This window comes from Oryzias melastigma, linkage group LG1 (genome assembly GCF_002922805.2).
Source record: "Oryzias melastigma strain HK-1 linkage group LG1, ASM292280v2, whole genome shotgun sequence".
In the NCBI taxonomy this organism is placed as follows: domain Eukaryota; kingdom Metazoa; phylum Chordata; class Actinopteri; order Beloniformes; family Adrianichthyidae; genus Oryzias; species Oryzias melastigma.
The window spans coordinates 29,841,390-29,861,847 of NC_050512.1; the positions used below are offsets into that span (position 1 = coordinate 29,841,390).

The 20,458-nt window shown below is 38.3% G+C and overlaps 1 protein-coding gene across 1 annotated transcript in view; it reads right to left on the bottom strand.

Annotated features, from left to right (window-relative positions):
- The window catches only part of LOC112157284 (heterogeneous nuclear ribonucleoprotein L-like), a 29,967-nt gene extending 15,878 nt beyond the window's left edge, over positions 1–14,089 (bottom strand). The window contains exons 1-2 of the mRNA XM_024289952.2: positions 13,747–14,089; positions 3,603–3,721 (exon numbers count right to left, since the gene is read on the bottom strand). Coding sequence (XP_024145720.1) covers positions 3,603–3,721; positions 13,747–13,980 — 353 coding nt within the window. The 5' untranslated portion in view covers positions 13,981–14,089. The remainder of the gene's footprint in view (positions 1–3,602; positions 3,722–13,746) is intronic.
- Positions 14,090–20,458: the final 6,369 nt, after the last annotated feature.

Genomic DNA, 20,458 nt, shown 5'->3' on the forward strand with positions numbered 1-20,458 from the left:
AGTCCTGTTTGGAGGGTTTTCTAATTGTTGCCACTGAAGTGCACCTGTTGTTAATTCCATGAACACCAATACAGCTGAAATTGATCAAGAAAATTATCAGACAGGTTTAATTCAATTCATGCCAGGCCCAATAAAAAAAAGTGTTCCTTTAATTTTTGTCAGCAGTATACACACACACATATATATATATGTATGTATGTGTGTTCAACCAAATTGTCAAGTTAGACTGTTGAGCAACAATAGCTAGGATAGGCTCCAGCAACCCAACGAGGTAACAAATTAGATTTTCAAGGCGTCCTGTGGAGATCTAATGTAATGTAATATAATGGACCTTGTACCTGCTGGGTTGTTATACTAATTAAGTAAAGATGAAATGCACAATTGAGTTTGACTTAAAAATTTTACTTTTTTTTTAAAGCAGTCTAATGTTGGTGCAAACAGGTAAAACATAGGTAAAGCTGAACTCCTAATAAATAATTTCCCCTCTGATCTGAAGGAATGAAGCAGCCAGCTCACACCAGAAGGACTCAGTTTGGCACGACATGCCAGCCTCTCACATCAACAGATGTCAGAGCACCTCAGCTACTGGATACTTCTGCTATTTCCCTTCATCAACCAAAACAAGAAGTTTCACACAGTTCTTTGAGAATGTCATTAGAAGTTCACAGCGTGACACTGCTTACAGAAGAGTACAACCTGAAAGAGGAAGACCTTCTCATGTGATGGCCACATCTGTGAACCAAAACAAGCTGTTACTACTCCATTCAAAATTCAAATTTTAGCAAACACAGAAAAAGTTCTCAATCTGAGCAGAAATAAAGAGGCAGACAGCGCTGTAGAATGAAAGTTTCCGTTTCCTCCTGATCAAAACTTGTCTCATGTGAAGCTAAGCTGATAAAGAGCAACAACCTCAACTGAGAATGACTTCATGTTGTTGGTCACACCATCTCCATGGCTACTCTGGTGTCATCTTTGGTTATGATCACCCAACAGCGAGGACACGTCGAGAATTGTAAAGAGCGGTCAGGAAGTAAATGTAGGCCGATGCGTCTCTATTTGTGTCTGTTTGCTTCTTCTTTCTCAATCTATTGGTTTTAAAACGGTGCGCATATACAGATGAGCTTTAAAGCTGAAAAAGTTTTCTATTTTTACATTTGAAATATTGGGCTTTAAATTTAGACACAATGTTGGGGAGTTTTTTTCTGCTTGTGGTGGTTTTTATGTCTCGAAAAGCATGTATAAATATCTTCCAGCATTCTTGAAAAGCCTAAAAACTCGATTTTTATCTGTTTAGAGCTTTGAAAATCTGTTTCTTTGTACCTCTATGTGCTCTTACCCAAACAGTTTCTCTTCCCTCTTCTCCTGGTGATTCATGGTCAAGCACTCAGTAAAATGGCAACATTTAGACTCGTGTTGCAGCAACATTTTCACAATATATGAGGCGATTATTTCACAAGCGCGTTGGGCACTAAAATGAGATTTTTAGGTTTGGAAACTTTTTAAAGAAGTGTGTGAGTCAGAGAGGATCTCTTTGACCACAGCCTGCATGGGACGCTACAGGAGAGCCGAAGGAAACGACAAACATTAAAGCCTCACGTGAAACAGGAAGCTGCTGCGGGGAAAGTTTCAGAATGAGGTGACTCGAATGGACAAAAACAAGAGAGGACGCACCGGATGAGATGCTCTAGTCGCCTAACTACTGCACTTTATGAAGTCTACAACTGTAACTTAAAAAAAGTCAAATGAATTATACAGAAGTTTAACCCATCCACCCTCATACCATGGAAATGCTGCACTTTGCAATTAGATTTAACGCTTTTTTATCAGTTAACACTGAGTAAAGTTTTAAAAACAGATGTCACATCAAATATTTTCAACAAATCACAAAAATCACTCAATGCAAAAACATATTCAAGACCAGCTCAGGTGAAAAACGTGTTTTTATCATGTTCTTCTAGAATTTTTTTCATGGCATACATGAAAGAGTTTAAGATTTCGAAGTATTTCTTTTTCAAATTCGGATGAATTTGGAACAAAGGAAAAAAATTACGTTCAAAAAAGTTATCTTTTATGAAATAGGCCGACAGGATGAACATATATCGAATACTCTAAAACTACATTTTTTAACCTTTAAAAATGTAAAGTTTTAACTTAATTATGAACTAGTTATATAGCATTAGTGTGAATGCTGTAAGCATAATTTGGCTGCTGAAGATGTTAGTGCTAATAGCTGAAGATGCTAAAGCTAATAGCTGAAATCACTGAAGCTGATAGCCAGCTAAAATATTAGCTAAATGCCAAATTAGCCTAAAAAACTAAAAAAAAAGAAGCTTAAGTTAGCCAAAACAGCTAGCATGTAGCCGAGAAAAAAATAACTGAATTTCAAAATGGCCTAAAAATTTTATTTTTAAAAGCCTAAATTAGCCAAAACAGCTAGCATGTTGCTGAAATATAAGCTAAACTCCAAAATAGTCCAAAAAGCTAGCAGAATGACAATTTTTAAAACTTTAAAACTGTGACTTTTTAACATAATTATGAATAATAAAAAGGCAGGAATATTTTTTTAGAATCAATCAACTTAAATCTTAAATAACTTTTAATATTTTAGTTTTCATAAAAATATATTTTGTCAAAATGATACAAGTTAGAAATAAGCACAAGGTAACATCAGGCTACAAATAACAATAAAATAAAATGATCTGAAGGGCCAGAAATAATTACACAGAGGGCCGGAACCGGCCCCCGGGCCTTGACTTTTACAAGAGCAGAAATGGGCGGGCCAAAGTTTTCCTGCTCTGCTCCATTCTGATGCATCTACTTGCAAATAGATCCGTGAACGTCTCTGGATTTAAACTGTACGGTTGCATCGCTTTGTTATTGCTCTCCATTTTTGATCAAACGCTATGTTAGGTTGGGGTTGTAAGCTAGCAGGAGAGTGTGTAAACAGAGGGATGATGGGATATCAATGGAGGCTTACTTCTCCACCAATGGCCACTCCCACATCTCAGAGTTAATTTTCTAAACAAACAACTCCTGCTGTGCAGAAACTATGTAATAGAAAACAGGTTTTAATTTTGCCTAAAAATGACATTATCATTGTTAAATGACCGCTGGGAATACATTTACGTAATCCCTCTTTCTTTTCTCAAAAGGTCACAATGTTATTTCATTTTCTAACTGTAATTAATTTGTTTTTTGTCGCCTCTCGGCCAGAACTCCCTTGTAAAAGAGATTTTGTAATCTCAATGGGACTTCCTGGTTAAATAAAGGTTAATAAATAAATAAAAAAATAAGAATGATGTTCTTCATCTGTCCTGCTTGGATTAATAAAGGTTAGATAAAAATTTTAAAAAATTGAACCAAGTTCCTTTTTTTAATTTTTCATTAGACTGAATTGTGTTTTTTTCTTTTTTAGAATTTTTTCTTGAATTCTAAAAAGTAATATAACTTATTATTTGTTTAGTTTTTTAAATCGTCACTGTGATCAACTATTTGAGTGATTTTTTGATGTGATTGGCACTTCGGGGCCACTGTCATTTTCAGCATGAGTGCATTTTAACTCAACGATAAAACTGGAAAAATGATTATGTGGAAATAGTTACCAGATGGTGCCAAACTTTTCCAGCGCCTCCACCAGGTCGGCCTCCACCACGGCATCACACAGTCCTCGGACGTGGACGACCGGAGACGGCGGGATGTGGTGACTGTCCTCTGCCCCATCCTGAAACAGAGAAAAACGTCACCAAACTGCTCACCAAAACACAAAAATTCATCAAAAAATGACTTTTTTTTTTCAATTAAGTTATTTATTTCCCTGTTTCTCCTTTTAGCGAAGTCTTTAGTGCCACAATCTGACATCTAAAGTAAGACCGAACTCTCCCAAACAACATGTTGAACATCACCAGGAGTTCACATTATAGATGGTGATGGTACAGTTGTTAAGGAGAGAGTTTTAAAGTGACACTTCATGTGATGACTGATCTAGAGTGCATCCATTTAGGTCAAGCGTCTGCAACCTGCGGCTCCAGAGCTGCTCTTTAACTCCTCCATCGCGGCTCTCAGGTTGAAGAAAAATACAATATTTTTTATTTAAAAAAGCCACATATTTTAGGTTTATCTTATAGGTTTATTAACCTTTTAACACTGGAGCTCCAATGTTTCTGTTCTTTGATTTACTATAACTTTTCAACCGTTAACGCGATAATTCCATCAGATTCTGAAGGAGATCAAGTTAACGTTTGAAATGTTACAGTATGTGAAAGATTATGTGTGTCACCGATGATGCCCCAGTTGTTAAAGGGTTAAGCAAAAAAATATATATATATATACCGTATAATGTTTTTCAACTCCTTCACAAACAGTTGAAGGACAGTATGACGGGATCTTGACTACATTACCCATAATCCTCCAGCAATCCATCCAGAAGTTTGGCTTCATAGTTTACCAAAAGTGAAACATTTTGACAGATGTTTGAGTGCTGTTTACCACAGAAGATCATTTTGAAGTCAGTAAACACAACCAGAATTTAAGGTGCACTTTGTATTTTTGAAGATAAAATCAAGGATATTAATTATGAAAAAACATAAGAGTCACTTCATTAGCTGTGGTTTATTCATTTTTTAATTAGTTTTATTAATTTCTGGTTGAGATGCACCACAAACGGTGGTTTTTATTTTTCGTCACTACTCACATTTCACCACCAACTTCTACATTATCAGCATTTAGATGATTTTATGTGATACAGGATGTCTCTTATTTTTAAAGAAAGTCATGCAGACCTCTAAAGAATTATAAACTAATTTATATTTTGAAAAAAGGCTATTGTCTCCTTATATTTCTGCATTTAAAAAAAAACACATGTATTTGTATTTATCATAATAGTAACACCATAAATACAAATCAGTGTCTGCTTTTTCTAAAGGGTGAAATAAGACGTTGTGGCTCTGACTGGAATATTGTCAGTAAGAAATCCTCCAGAATGGCTCTTCAACTGTTGAAGGTTGCAGACCCCTGATTTAGATAAAAGAACTATCTTATTGCCTCAAAGTGAATTAAATACATCTTTTATGTATTGATTCATGGACCAGGTACGCAGAGGTAGACAGAAAGCTTTAGGTAGAAGTGGAGAATTTAGAGCATCAGTATGAATATGAAAAACAAAAAAACAAAAAAAACCTCACTAGTGTTACAACCGGAAACTGTTCTCACAACGAGATGCTTAAGAAAACATGAGGTTGAGCAAGAGCTATCTCCTTTTGATCTGGATGCCCATACCATTCTGTCTTTTTGTTTTGTGTGTCTGCAGCAGCAGGTTAAGCGTGCTGGTTCAACCGCTTCACATCAACCTTTGCAGGAAGTAGGTTCTGCATTGCAAGTTCTTTTGCAGCGAGCGCAGGAATGATCTCGGATCTGCTTTTAGTTGTTTCGCTCCACGTCAGACCGTCTCTGCTTCTGTCACACAATGGAGGCGTAAAAGAGCCTCAGATTGCAGACCTCTGTTCTAAAGTTGTAAACAATCTAAAAGGAGAAAATAGACTAATTAATTCACATAAGATGCTTTAATGTATGTTTATTTCAGCCTGAATTTCAGTGAGATTTGTATTTTTTTATTCCTAAAAGACAGACAAATAAGGCGGAAAGTTCTACCCCGGTGTGGCTGTAAGAAACAAGAGCTTTCTGAAATATTAGTTTTTTATTCCAGTCACAGAAATCATGTTTCTATGGCAACCACAGACAGTTGGATGAGGCCCATAAGAACGTTGGCGAGGGGTAAAGGTGTTACCCGTGTACGTGTGAGCCTCAGCTTGTGTCGGCGAGTGGGATGGAATGCTGTTGCCATGGTTACTTCAGTTTGCGGCGCCACTTTTGGAAACTTTCTACGATTGCAGAGGAGATGCAGTGCGAGTTGTGTCGTCACTGAAACCAAACCTGTGCTTTGCTCTTTGCTTTTTTTTTAGCTTGCATGCATGAACCTGAGATTGGAAGCATGCGAACGCACCGCCCTTCCTGTCAGCATCTACATCATCGCAGCTCCATCTTCCTCATCACCTCTGCCATGTTCATCTTACTCAGCTCCTCTCCTCTCCGTGTCCGATGCCTCCCCGCTAACATTTGCTACCTCAGCAGCTGAGCATGATGAGTTTTTAAATGGACTAATGAGACAGAATGATGCATCATTTATGCAGCCATCATCCACCGGCCGAATGCTGGACGTGCAGACGTCGTCTGTGTGGGAGTTTGTGCTTGAAAGCAAAATATTTCTCATTTTTCACATTGGAAAAGGAGGAATTGAGTGGTTCACAAAAACACGACATCATCATCACTGGATTAAAGTTCAGCTTTGATATGGCTCTTTGGATGTTTATTATTAGGTGATCATTTTTGAACATTTCTTCTTGCAGTTCTGCGACAAACATTAAACAGATGAAAAAATCAGGAAAAGCTCTGCAAGTTAGTAGCAGGCATTATGCAGATAAAAAATTTAAATGATTTTCTATTAAAACCTAGTTGCATGCTCAATTTCCTCCTGCATTTAGTCAAAATAGAAAAATAATTGTTACTCACAATCATCTTTTAATGTATTTTCCAAGCATTCCTAGTGCTCATTTAATTATAATTATGCATTTTTTATAGATGAAATTTAAAAATCTTTGTTTTTGTTTATGGATATAGTTTTTAAAGAGCAGCTGGAGTTCATTAGGGGCATGGAGTAAGCCTGCCCCTAGTTCCCGTCATCCATTTGTTTACAGTCCCCTGCTATTTTAAAGCCAATTACAGCCCCAGCATAACATCAGTGGTGAAACAATATCAGATATTTTGAGCAAACAAAGATGTACGAAGATCTAATCGTCTATAAGTGGATGCACTGGAATTGAGCAGAGCAGGGAGCTTGCGACTAGCTTTGCAGCTTTTATGTAGCAGCTATAATGTTTTTCAAACACCATTTTTTGTCTGCTTTGATTCATAACAATTTGAATAGAGAAAACACATTTTTAATCTTCATTTTCTTTAGATATGCTTCCATCGTTGTAAAAATGCCACAAAAACATGTTAAAAACACAATTTTCATTGTAGTGTGTCTTTAAAGAGTTAGTTGGCTATAACTTCTGCTGCTTCAAATCTTATTGCAGCTGAACTCCAGATGACATCAAAGAAAATCTAATAGTTCTGCAGAGAGAGGAAAATATGAGTCAATCACAGCAGACTGTTTTGTGTCCTTTAGTTGTGTCTGCAGAGTCTTCTAGATCCACACAAAGCAAAAGTTCAGTTAATTTAAGCTTGTTTTAATGCAGGTGCAAGGAAAAATCCTGGAATCTACAGTAAATTTGTCTGATCCTCTTGTTCTTGGATTTGGTCAAAGCAAGTACAAATTCTTAACCCAACAGACGGATAGATTTGGGGTTAATTTACAACACGACCTGGGAGTCTGAATGCATTCAGTTGGCTCAAAAATGGGTTTCTTCTTCTGACAGCAGCAGCACAACAGAAAGATCATTCAGCAGAACCCCGTCGAGTTCAGACTTCAACAGTTCAACTAAAAGTCCTCTGAGAAAACCAAGGAGAGACTTCATGAGGTATTTTCTTTAACCCTTAACCCCTGAATTTATCTACAATTCTAAAAAAAAAAAACAACTGTAGCACATAAAACTGATATAATTTTGATGATATGTAATTTGGTTTTTGAACTAGCGGTGCATTAAATATTACACAACTGATGGTTTTTGCATGTGCGGTTTATTTGGTCATGAATTGCTTTTAAATGTCATCAGGACCTTCACGGTCAGGTTACTTTCAGGACAAAGTCTTGAAAGTCTACCACATAACATTACATATGACTCTTCCACGTAACATTAAAAAAAAAAGTTTGAAAAAGAAAGAGAAATGACAATCCAGAAGGACTTGAAATTTTGAAATCCAATACATTGAGAACAAAAATGAAGGAAAAAAAGTGTATCAGACTATGGAATAATCTGGAAAAATCAATATAAGGGTCGAGTTCAATTAGTACATTAAAAAAAGTGAAAAAACAAAAGCTCACACTATATGAACTATAAGGTTGTTGGGAACAGGTTGAAATAAAATAAAAAATCTGAGGTACTTGGTTTGGTACTTAGCCTTCCTGAGGCATAACTACAAGTTGCTACAACCGGTCAAAGACTTGTGCATGAACATTTTCTCTCTGCGGGCTCACAGAGCGGTCTACGGCCTTGAGATTGTGTGCGGGCCGCGTAGACATCCCGAGTCCACCTGTAGAGGTAGTTAGAACTACGGCATAAAAATATCCGAGGCAGCAGATGTGACAGCTAACAACAGGATGTTCACTGACGTCAGTTTCACCTCTAAATTGGTCGTCTCCATACAGTCTTTTACAAAAAATGAGATCCAATTTGCTTTGATGTTTCCTTATTCTGGATCCGTGCAGCACAGCTCTGACTCAGTCATTGCTAAAAAAAAAAAACACATTTTCATCTAAAGGACAAGTTGTTATTTTGATGCATTGACTTTCTTTTTTGAGAATTTCAGAGGCAGATCAGATAAAAACACAGATCAATGACTGATCTAGACCTCGACAGTTTTAAGTAACACTCTTTAATATTTTTAATATTTATATTTATATAACATAAATTTAAATTTACTTAGATGTCTGCACGGATTTTACATTTTCTTTCAATTCAAAATTTTCTTTACATTGATTGGTTCATTGATTGATTAAGACAAATAGAGCAAATTAGTTTCATTTATTAACTTAGTTGGATAGGAAGGTTGATTTAAATTAAATCAATTTAATTAAAAATTTAATTATCATAATAGTTTTCTTTTATTTTTGCCTCTAGAGATTCTTTCAACATTTTATCTTTAGCAAAGCTACAAAAATGGATTAAGCGACCAAATTATTCACTTCAAATAAGGTTAAGGGTGAAGCGGTTTCATCGACTGTATATGAGAACTGGACCCTGCCCAGGCATTCTAAACAGGAAGTACCTGCTGGCTCCAGAAAGTCAAAATCCCGTGGATTTCTATTGTGAAATAAACAGCTGATACTCAGTCGTTCTGTTGGTCAGAATAACCATTGACATCACACTCACTTAGTCCAGTTCTCATATACAGTCAGTGAGCTCTAGCATGCTACATCAGGTCGCACCAGTGAAAGGATTTTGCTTTCTAGATTTTGTTTATATTCTCATTCATATTAACAATGCATGAGAATGGATGTCAGCAGCAATAAAGTTAATGTTTCATGGATCTGCATCCATAAATGCAAAGTGTTCCCTAAAAAAAATAAAAATAAAGGTTCCAGGAAATGTTCTCTGCTGTCCAAAAGCAGCCATGGAGGCAGAAAGATGAAGAAGATTGAGAAAGAACGAGAGAAATGATTTGATAAAGGGTAAAAGGAGCAACAGACAATACCACGGCCGTTTACCGGATCTGTTTGTTAGGCGGGCCGCACACAGTGCTGAACACATTTGTCTTTGAAGCTTTCTGTCTGATCAGATTGCAGTAATTACTCTGAGCTAACCTAAGTACTAAACGCAGAAAACTATGGATTTTATTAAAGCAGACAGATGGCCTTTCCTCCGACTGAGCACATCCTGTCCATGCTTCAACCTCACTGAGATGCCATATTGTGTCACCAGGCCGAGGCTTTGGGCCAGGAACAAGGATCTGCTCAAAAATAAACCACATTGTTTACTGCTGAAGAATGATTGTAATAAACACAACCTGATGTGTCAGAATATTTCACTTGAAACATTCTATTTTGATTGTAGGATAATAAATCTTTTTAATCTTTGGTTAATTCTCTGTAAACCTCAAAAACAGCATTTCTGCTCCTTGTGAGCTATAAAAATAGAATCAAACTCCATAATTATGGCAAATCCACTCACTGTGACCCCATAACATGAATAAATGTATTTTAATGCGGTCTAATTTGTCTAATTATACAAGATTAAAATGGGGACAGATTATCCAGGTTGTCACATTTTAGCACAACACTAGCTTCTAATTAGCAGATCTAACACGTGATAAGAAATCAGGAACTGTTAGTCATACAGAATGTGTCAATGCTTTTATTCGCTTTCTTCAGGAAGTGATTTTCTACTTTAGGTTTATCTCCTTGTCAAGAAACGTTGATCTTTTTGTTTAGACTTTAAAGGAAAATAAAGTTATTTTAAAAACCAGGTAGACTGCGACCTTGTCTGAATTCTCTCACTACTACTGTACTATAACAGGCATTTGCATTATGTCAGAATGTCTGAATCTATAGTTCCAAAATCCAGTATCCTGGAAGTAAAAAAACTAGTGAGCATTGATGCTCAAAGATTGGCAAATATAGAACATAATGCATTGCTTTGAATGATTTTTTATTTAAAAAACATCTTTGTAAACACAGTGGATTCATAAAATCTTCATCTTTATTTGGTTTTTACTTTAGTAAATGGGTGATATGTGGTGCAAAAAACTGAAGTAGTGCGCATGTATTTGAATTGCACTAAAATCCTGGAGACTGGACAGACCTGGACGTCGTAGGTAATTGTGACACAGTCTGTGCACTGTTTGGTGACAGGAATGCAACAAGACAGTGTTCTTGTGTCAACATGCGACCCGCTTGTTTTTCTAGAGGGTAAAATGCATTTGCGGGTGAACAAAAGGTAAAAAAAAAAAAAAAAACTTGACGTGGGTTGCCTGAAGTGGGGCAAAAGCAATTCAGTGAATGATGGACCACTGTTAATCTGATGTGGAAAGAGGTTTGAAAACTGACTACACTGTTACGACAACATTACAAAACTGAAGAGAATACAACCAGACAAAAATAATTGATGCAACGAAAGTCAGAATCCTTGATTTGATTAAGTTTTTTGCAATGTTTTAACAGTATTTTAAAGTAAAATGGACTATACTTGTATGGCGCTTTCCTACCATCCTTGAAGGCCCTAAGCACCTTACAGTCACATTCACCCATTCACAGACATGGCAACTCCACTGTCGAATACTGGTGCCAACCTACCGGAGCGACCCCAAGAGCAACCTGGGGTTATAGGTTATAACTGAGAGGTGTTGTGAGTTTTTTTTTAATTTAGGTTGTCTGGATTCATGGCCACATCTTAAAAGGAGTCAGGTGTGTCTTGCGGTTCCCTTGGGACTCGAGGGATTTAATGAAAATGGACCGTACCATTGTTGTGTGTGTGGTAAGTATATCATGAAGAATTTGTAATAATAAATGAAAGTTGCTGTTAGGGTCCTGGAACACATCAGCTTCAAACTTGTTGTTATTTTGTTGTTTATTAGTCCTAATACATTAAAATACTGTGTGGGTACAAAAACCGGCCTTGTTTCCCCTCTTGGTCAAGAGTTGTCACAGTTGAACACCTAGAAAGGCCATGATGCAAAAGGGTAGAGCAGTTGACCTCTGGTTCAGTTCCTGCCTTGCTCACCAATGCACAAGTGTCCATGGGCAAGACATTGACATATTCCTGTTGGTTGGCGCCAGTGGGAGCCACCGTGGTACTATGACTGTATGGTGCTTTGGGCCTTCTAAGAAAAGGGTAAATGGTAAATGGCATAAACTTGTATAGCGGTTTTCTACCTTCCTTTAAGGCCCAAAGCGCTTTACCACTGCAGACCCATTCCCACACACCAGAGGCAAGGTGGTGTTCAGTGTTTTGCCCAAGGCCACTTCAACACATGGGTGGGCAATCTGGGAATTGAACCTCCAATCTTCCGATCAGGAGTCGACCGCCCTACTGCTGCACCACGGCCAAAGTACTTAAAAGTTAAACTCCCATTAGTTGTCACACATCTAAGTGAGTGACAGTTGTTACCCATATTTGACCCATCCCCTGTGGGAGTGGTGAGCTGCAGACACAGCCGCACTCGGGAACCATTTGAAGGTTTAACCCCTCAATCCAACCCCTCAAAGCAAGGGGGCACTGGGGCCCATTTTTTAGAGTCTTTGCTATGACTTGGGCTTGGTTTGAACTTCGACCTTCCAGTCTGAGGGCGGATATACACCACTGAGCTGGTAATGCACTAGTAAAAGCGCTATAGGTACACGCCATACATGCAAATGGCTGATGGTATCATCTGGTGTCCTTACTAGGGCAGGGAATCACTGGGTACCTCACGATACGATGCAATCCATGGTTCATGATATCGATGATATTGCGATACTCCCCATATACCTTCAAAGGAACATGTCATCAAAGGATGATGAATATAAAGGTTTACAGCCTCGTCAAACAAAAATAAAAGCTCGATACTTGGTGAGAACCCATCGAGATCAATCCCAGGACTAAATATCGTGATTTTTTGGCACACCACTAGTCCTTACGCCACACTCTAGTTGTTAGTAAAGTCTGTGTTCTGGTCCCTGACTGACCCCAACCCACACAAACTACCCTCTAAAGTCTTATTTACTAACAGCCAGCCGTACAATTATCACGTGAACAGCATTAATTGGCCCAATGGACAGTCCTCAGGTTTCATGGGTCTTAAAACAATGAAAAATCCTCACGACACGCCTGCTTCACTCTCACTTACCCGTGCGTGTTGGATAAATGTTTGCTATGACCTCTCGCATTCCCGTAGAAAAAAAGGGCATAAACATTTTCACTTTATCCACGACTGGATATTTCTGTGTATATGTTTGACTTTTGGTTTTAATGTCTGCCACGGACACCAGTGACAATCAAAAATCCTTAAAATACAAAAAGAAGTTGAGCGCACTGTCTTGTGGGGTCCAGATGATCCCACTCCCAGCATACCTCAGATACAAGGGTTACGATTGGCTTTAGGCAGCTTTCTGTAGTTTCAATTTAGCAAATATCTGGTAATGTCTTTCCTAAAAACATAAAGTTTGGGTTACTTTAAAGCTGTGATTTTTTTTTATTTTTATTTCTTACATCAACACAGGAATCAAGTTTTACTAGATGTATTTTTGAAAAACTGGTTAAGATTCTACAACAGATAGCTTTGTCTTAGGTTAAACTTGATGTTTTGTTAGTGACCCAGACTTCTTTACGATTCCTATCGGCTCCAGCAGCTCTTGAGACACCGGAGCGGTCTCAGACAGAGAAATTACACAATAGTGCTCTCTCCATTTGCTGAGCTAAGCATTTTTCCAGTCAGTGTCAGGCAGTCATGTTGTGCTTGTAACTCGTCTTTCCTGGTGTGTTTCTGGTAAATCTGATACAGATCTCATTGAGGAGCTCACAAACAAGACTGGCAACAATCCTGGAGAGTTGAAAGTAAATGGGTCACTTGAAGACTTGGAAAAACGTGTCTCCAAAAATGTGCTTGTTTCACATATCTTGGAGGATTTAAGGTGTTGGATTGAAGCAGCGCTGATCTCATACACTGAGCTAAATTCTGAGCATGTTTGTCTGTAAATGCAGTTTTACCAGAACTGAGAGCTGAGGATTGACATGGGCACTCTGAGGTTTGTGGGCGTGTTGCTTCACTTGCAGTGAGGACACATGAGTTCGTCATGAAACATCCTCACGAGGCACTTCTACGGACACGAGAGGAGCTCAGAGGGAGGACAGCTCTCCTCTCCTGACTGATGTAATGCTCCCAATCCTCCTGACGCTTCACCTTAATGATCCTCCATCCTGCAGTCATTACAGAGCTACGGGAATGGCATGAATAAATGATGGAGTCTTTGCTAAATAAATAAATAAACAAATCCTGCGCGATGCTTCGCTCCTGTTTTTTCCCCCATCTTTGCACGGACGTGTTGTACTGACTCACCTTTCCGCCGCTCCGCCGGCTTCTGCTCCCGGCGCGCGCGCTCCTCACCGCCTCCTCACCGGCCGAGTCCTCCTCTTCCCTCTCCTCCCCCTCCTCCTCCTCCTCATCCTCCTCCTCTCCGTCTTCCAGCTCTCGGGCAGCGGCGCCTTCCTCAGTCCGGAGTCGTTTAGCCGGGCGGTGGTAACCTCCTCCACCTCCTCCTCCTCCGTCACCTCCTTCTTCTTTCTCCTCCATCACAGGCGAAACGTTCAGTCACTGATGTTCGACCAAAATGAAGGAGAGACGATGACACCTGGCAGACGAGAAGCTCCCCCTCTCCCCGTCACTCTCTCTCTCTCTCTCTCTCTCTCTCTCTCTCTGCAGCCTGCGCTTGTTTTTCTACGAAGATCGTCAAAACTGCGAGATGTCTCACTCTGAGCCAGTTGAGCAGAACTGACTGCTGTAATAATATAACCCAAAATGCGATGTCTGCACATGTCCAGCTCTTAAGATAGGGGTGTAACGATTCATTTAAATGACAATTCGATGACGTGTTTCATCTGACCTCTTATAGAATAGCTGTTCTCCCATATCTTATATCTGTCTCCTACAGTGGGATGCAAATATCTGTAAACCTCACATCTTTGACAAAACTTTGCAAAATAAAGATGTTTGAAAAGTTTCAAAACAAACATTTCTCCTAAAAATGTGGAGCTTTTTGATGAAATTGATTTCAAAAAGATGCAAAACGACTTTAGCAACATGGCGGTAACGTCATTTACATTTGGGTGTGTTTGGTTCGGTCCATGCGCATGCAGAAGTTCAACACTGATCATCTTTTAGTCTATTTTCAAAGAGTTCCCAAGAGTCTTTTAATTATAATTATGTCGTATTTAGTCAAATGGCGTATAAAATGGTAAATGGCGTATACTTGTATAGCGCTTTCTACCCTCCTTCGAGGGCCCAAAGCGCTTCACAGTCACAGACCCATTCACCCATTCACACGCACATTCACACACACTGGTGGTGGCTCCGCTGCCGAACACTGGTGCCAACCTCCCACCAGAGGCAATTCGGGGTTCAATGTCTTGCCCAAGGACACTTCGACACATGGGCTGGCAAGGCGGAGTCGAACCCGCTCACTTCTGATCAGGAGTCGAACGCCCTACCACTGCACCACGGCCGCCCCTTTTTCAGTCAAAACAAAAAAAAGGAGGTTGTTTTCTGGGACCTAGTTTCTGCAGAGTGGCAGGAGTTCATCAGACATTTGCCTATGACACTGTTGCTGTGGAGCAAGTCCGCCTCCCCTTCCTCTCACCGCTGTTGCAGAGTCTCTGCTAGCTTATAGGGAGCTTGATTCATGACAATTTAAACAAAAAAAATAAATGCTCAGAAATGTCATTTTAAGCTTAACTTTCTTTCTTTATGTCCTCCATCATCAGAAAAATGGCATAAGAACAAGCAAAAATACTATTTTCATTGGAGTGTGTCTTGAAGAGAAGTCAGACTTTGTAGTCAGACGGCTGACCTAAAAAAAGAAACCCACAAAACTCCTCCTAAAACCTCGATTTAACTGCCAACTCAAGACAAAAATAGCAGAAAGTTTAGGCGTATGTTTTTTTTATTCTGTCTTCCACAGCTGCTTCCTTTGAATGGAGGTCAGGTTAGAAGATCAACCAAACACCTGCCGCTTTATGAGATGAACCAGATGTTAAATATGTCCTAAAGTTTCTTATTTTACTGCAGAATTCACACAGAGCTGGTTTTTCCTTCACCGTTCCTGCCGTTTCGGGTTTGGCTCGAGCTGCAGGTGATTTGAATTGTTCCTGTGCACAGAAGTCGTTATACAAACAGAACTGTCTTAACTGACTCCACGCAGTCAGGTTGTAACTTGTTAGCAATCTCACTTTCTTAACAGACTCGTCTATGTGCAGCATAAAAATAACACCTACTGTACTCATGGTGACTCATGCAACTGTTTAAGGCGGACTAACCCCAAATGAAACTCTAAAAAGTGTCTGCTAAATCCTGCTTCAAACCGCAAAGAAAATAATAAATCTCATATCTGATTAAACACTTCTAAAGATGACATTTAATGCTTCCTGTTTGATCTCCATTAATAACTTTGTTTTATTTGTGCAGTTCCAATTAGTTTTCACCATAATTTATATATTTTATCAATTTTACAGGACTGCATGGTTTTAACAAAGCAGCTGTAAGTTGATGCAAAGCTGCTGTATGTTTGTTCACCTGCCACGGCTGGTGTTGCGTAATCCCAGTCAAAGCGAATTAGTTTTAGGGTCAGAGTGATGCATCTGTCGCTTGAAAATCTTTGTTTGACAGGTTCTGCCCTCCCTCTCTGGCTGATTTTATGCTTGAAGTCACACCTTCAAATCTGCTTCATGCAGCGATCTGAAAAGTCTGATTTGAACAAACTATCCGTTAACTGATTTGTTTCTATTCTTGTTTTTACTGCATAGATAACCTAAAGCAAATATCAAGTTCATGTTTTTGTTGAAATGTGATCAAATGTCTGTTTTTTTCTTAAATATAATTAGCACTAAAGTTAATCTGTTCAACTGCAATCCTGAGAGGAGACGATCATTATGACGATTAAAGAACATGGAGCAGAAACATAAAATGCGCAGTGATGTTTTCAGAGGGGAGTCTGCGTGTTCCGCTCCCAGCCGCTAGGGGGAGACATCGTTCTGTTTCACATGATTTTTTTTTTTTTTTTTTAGTGAACTCAAACTTGTGGATAAAAATGTTGGTGCTCCATATTTCATGGGAAAAAAATCTTCAGAAAAAATAATGAAAAATAATTTAAAATTGAAAAGGCTCCAATGAAATAATAAATAAACACACATATGTGTGTATATAAGACTTATTTATGTATTTACATATGTGTGCCAACAGGCAGAAAGCCATTAATAAGGCAAATTCACACACAAAAATCATAGAATTCTAGCATAAACTATCCAAAAAATATAATAAAACAGGAAACATATCAAAATAAGAAAAATAATAAAAATAAACAAACAACGGAGACTGAGAGCCAGGTCTTCTCCACCAACATCAGTGTGTGATCTGTTTCTGTTTTTCCCCTTTCAAACACCACCATGTTGGAACCGCGTCGTCAGTAAGTGTTGATTAGCCTGAAATCTGAACATTGAATGTAGAAGCCAACAAGCTCCACCTACTTTTATTGAGGCATCTGATTGGTCCATTTATAAGTTGAACTACAGAAAAAATATAATAAAGAACATGTGAAAAGAAAAAAATGTTTTAGAACAATAATGGTTATTCTAGCAAATATTATTTCTCTATAGAAGTCTATGGGATTTTAGGCTTCTTGGAGCCAGTGTACTTCCTGTTTGGAACACTGGGGGGAGGGGGAGTCACTCAGTCCAGTTCTCATATACAGTCTTTATGGTTAGAAAGATTTTACTGCATTTTAAATATGTTTTCTTTGCTCAAAGTTTATAATTCACTGAAAAAAGTGAAACACCGGATCAAAAGTTCTGTAATTTGTGACATTTGAAAATATTAGTTTTTGTTGAATTGAAATTTGAAGTTGAGTAAATGATCAACTCAAAAATGTAATTTGATAATAATAATAATTTTAAATGTAAACAATTACAGGATTTTTGTTAATTTATTTCTGCTTTTTTCAGTGTACTGATAAAATGATAGCATTTGAGCTATAAATCAAAACAATTTCCTGCTCATACTTCAAGACACAAGTCTGCAAAGCTGCATATTTTACCAAATATTAAGATGAGCCACAAAATCAGTGTTATTTGTGAAACACAACAGCTGCTTTTGTTGCTTTTCTGTGTTTTTAACGGAGTTGAGTGGTCGAAACTGCTTTTCTCTGGCTGTGAGGTTTGTTGGGGCTGGCGTTACATCCACTGTTCTCTGGTCAGTGTGAAGATGTAGGTGTTTGTGGTGTGATTAAAGTCAGTGTGAAGCCAGATCTACAGCAGACATGATGTAACCAACGCCGCCATGCTGTGCTGTTCAAGCACTGAAGCATCAAGAGACAAAGAAGCTGAAAAAACACTAAAAGGGTTTCTGGGAAATGGTGCATAGATTTAAAGACGATCATTTTGTGCAGAACATTTTGTTCCTCATGATTTATGTTTTTCTGAATTTTCATTTTTGGTGTGATACTGCCTCCAAACAAGCAGAGGATCCTCCTGTTTTATGTGCTCACACTAAAACACAAACAAGCTTGGATATAAAGTTCTGCTCCTGTGTTGGATATTTTCTGGAAAATTAGAATTTCCTGCTAAATTAAGGATGTCCAACATTAAACCGGATTGGTTTCTAAGCAAAGAGCAAACCTGCATGTTTTAATAAAGCACGAAGCGTTTGATGGAAAATCACAAAGAAGATCATCCAAGCTTAATTAATCAAAATAATCCATTTCACTCCTTATAATTCAAGAAGGATACGGTCCAATTCTGTCCAGATCGTTCCAAAACGGTTAAACTTTCTTAACCCTCCTCTGAATAGTTTGCTGATCACATCAGCTGTTCACCATGATGCAGGAATAACACTAAACCCTCATTAGTGTCGCCTTCATTTCAAATGTAACGTGAAGATTTCAAAACATTCTTGGTTTTGACATTTTCATTTTAAAACAAGCGTAACAAGAGTTATGACACATAATTGTGATTCACTGGAATGAATTGTTGTAACATTTTGTTTTATCAGAGTTTTGTCTGTTTTTATTACACATTTTTCACATTGTTTTAGCTGTTTCTGTCATTGATTCTTCTCTATACATGTTTGATCTTTTAAATAAAGCAGCTTAATCTCAATTTTTATCATTTGTACAGAAAAAAAAAACAATTGTTTTATTCAGAATTGAGTTTTCAGGAGAATTTGTGGTTATCTTGTGATATAAAAAAAAAATTAACAACTAATTAAACTTGAAAACAAGCATTTTTATTTAAAACATTTTTAATTACAGCAAAGTAAAGTTTTTCTGCTTCTCTGGGGGTCGATGAGGGTGATAAACACCAGTTTTTCATGATCCTGAAGCCTGTTTTTGTTTGGGAAATGATATTGTTGAAAGAGCTGTCGGTAATAAGACGCTACAGCTCAATGCTTTCAGAGCGTGCGTTCAGTGGCGTAGAAGTTCTCATTCTGGCAGAGACGGCCAGTTTTAATGTTAAGTCAATGGAACAGAGGCAATCTGAAGTCCTACGACGCTATTTGAGCGACGAGCGCATCGTGAAGTTCTGTCAGCAGCTCGATTTGAGCGACGCAACGCGAATTGGGCGGCGCGGCTAAAATGTAATATCAGAAGTTTGACTCGTCACATCTGCCAATCAGGAACTCAGCTTTAGAAACGTGACGTTTTCAGTGACTCCATCAGAATATTAGTCCAAAGCGAGCGATTTTGTCCTGAACTTCCATCTATTTCTCAGCCTGTTGGAGCTGCAGGTTTGCAGAGCTCATCTGGTTACTTTTGGGCGAAGGCGGGATACAGTCTGGACAGATAGCGGTGGGGCTCACTCGCTCGATATGCCGGCAGACAGAGAGCTGCTCCGGGGTGCAGAGGCTGCCGGCTCGGGTTTCATCCAGACATTTAAAAAAAAAAGGAAAACAAATCTCCTAATTTTATTTTTCCCCTATCAAGTTAATACGAGACAATGAGCCTTCAAGCTCAGACACAGAGACACAGAAACACCATGGAAGCGGCTGTCATATAGACACAGCCCCTGTACCGGGAAAATAATAATCCTATAAACTCAAACATGGAGACATGATTACCAATGTTTTGTGGAACTCTTCACAATATATTAACCTGATTTCTTAACATCGTCCGTGCCTTCCATTTTAAGTGAGTTATCCACAGACATCGTTCCTTATAGTGATCATCCTAAAAACATTAGCTGGTAGCTCCTCCCACATGCGGTCGCAGCGTCAAGCTAAGGAACACATTTTTGACAGGTGACAAGCAGGGAATTCGTAGCGTGATGAAAGAGCAAATTTAACACGTAATTCGCGCTCAGTGTGAATGCACCTTATGAGCGTAAGGCAGACTTTCATGAACCTGGCAACAAGTGAGAGCTAAAATCTGATTGGTTAGAAACTTTCATTTGAAAAATCAGTCTGACAGTATTGTAACCATGGCAAAGGAAGGGCTGGGAGAGAGGCTGGTAGAACAGTTGGAAGGATCTAAAATATATTTTAGACACACACACACATATATATAAATATATATATATATATATTTATATATATGTGTGTGTGTGTGTGTCTAAAATATATTTTAGATCTTTCCAACTGTGTATATATATATATATATATATACAAACACGTGAACAGCAGTCTCTAACATCTCGGAAACTGACTTTTGTGGGAAAAAGTCAGCTGCTTTGATTTGGTTTGCCGGCTCATCTCATGTTTATTTAAGGAATTGCACCGTCGTCCTGTGGGGCGAACCGTATCATCCGATTCTCTGCTCCTTATGAGGACTCAGGGCTTTTGGAGCAACTGATTCTATTCAGATAATCATTTCTGATGCATTTTATGTACTTTCTTAATAAACACAAATCCATCCGTTATAGAAAATTCATATGAGAGTCAGCTGACAGACTTCACTCCTTTGCTTTAAAAAAATATTGCATTGCTTTTATTGTAGATTTTCATAAAACTTTGAAAGAAGTCAATCACTTTCTTGTGCTATGATAAATATATTCTTGTAAAACTGTTTTCA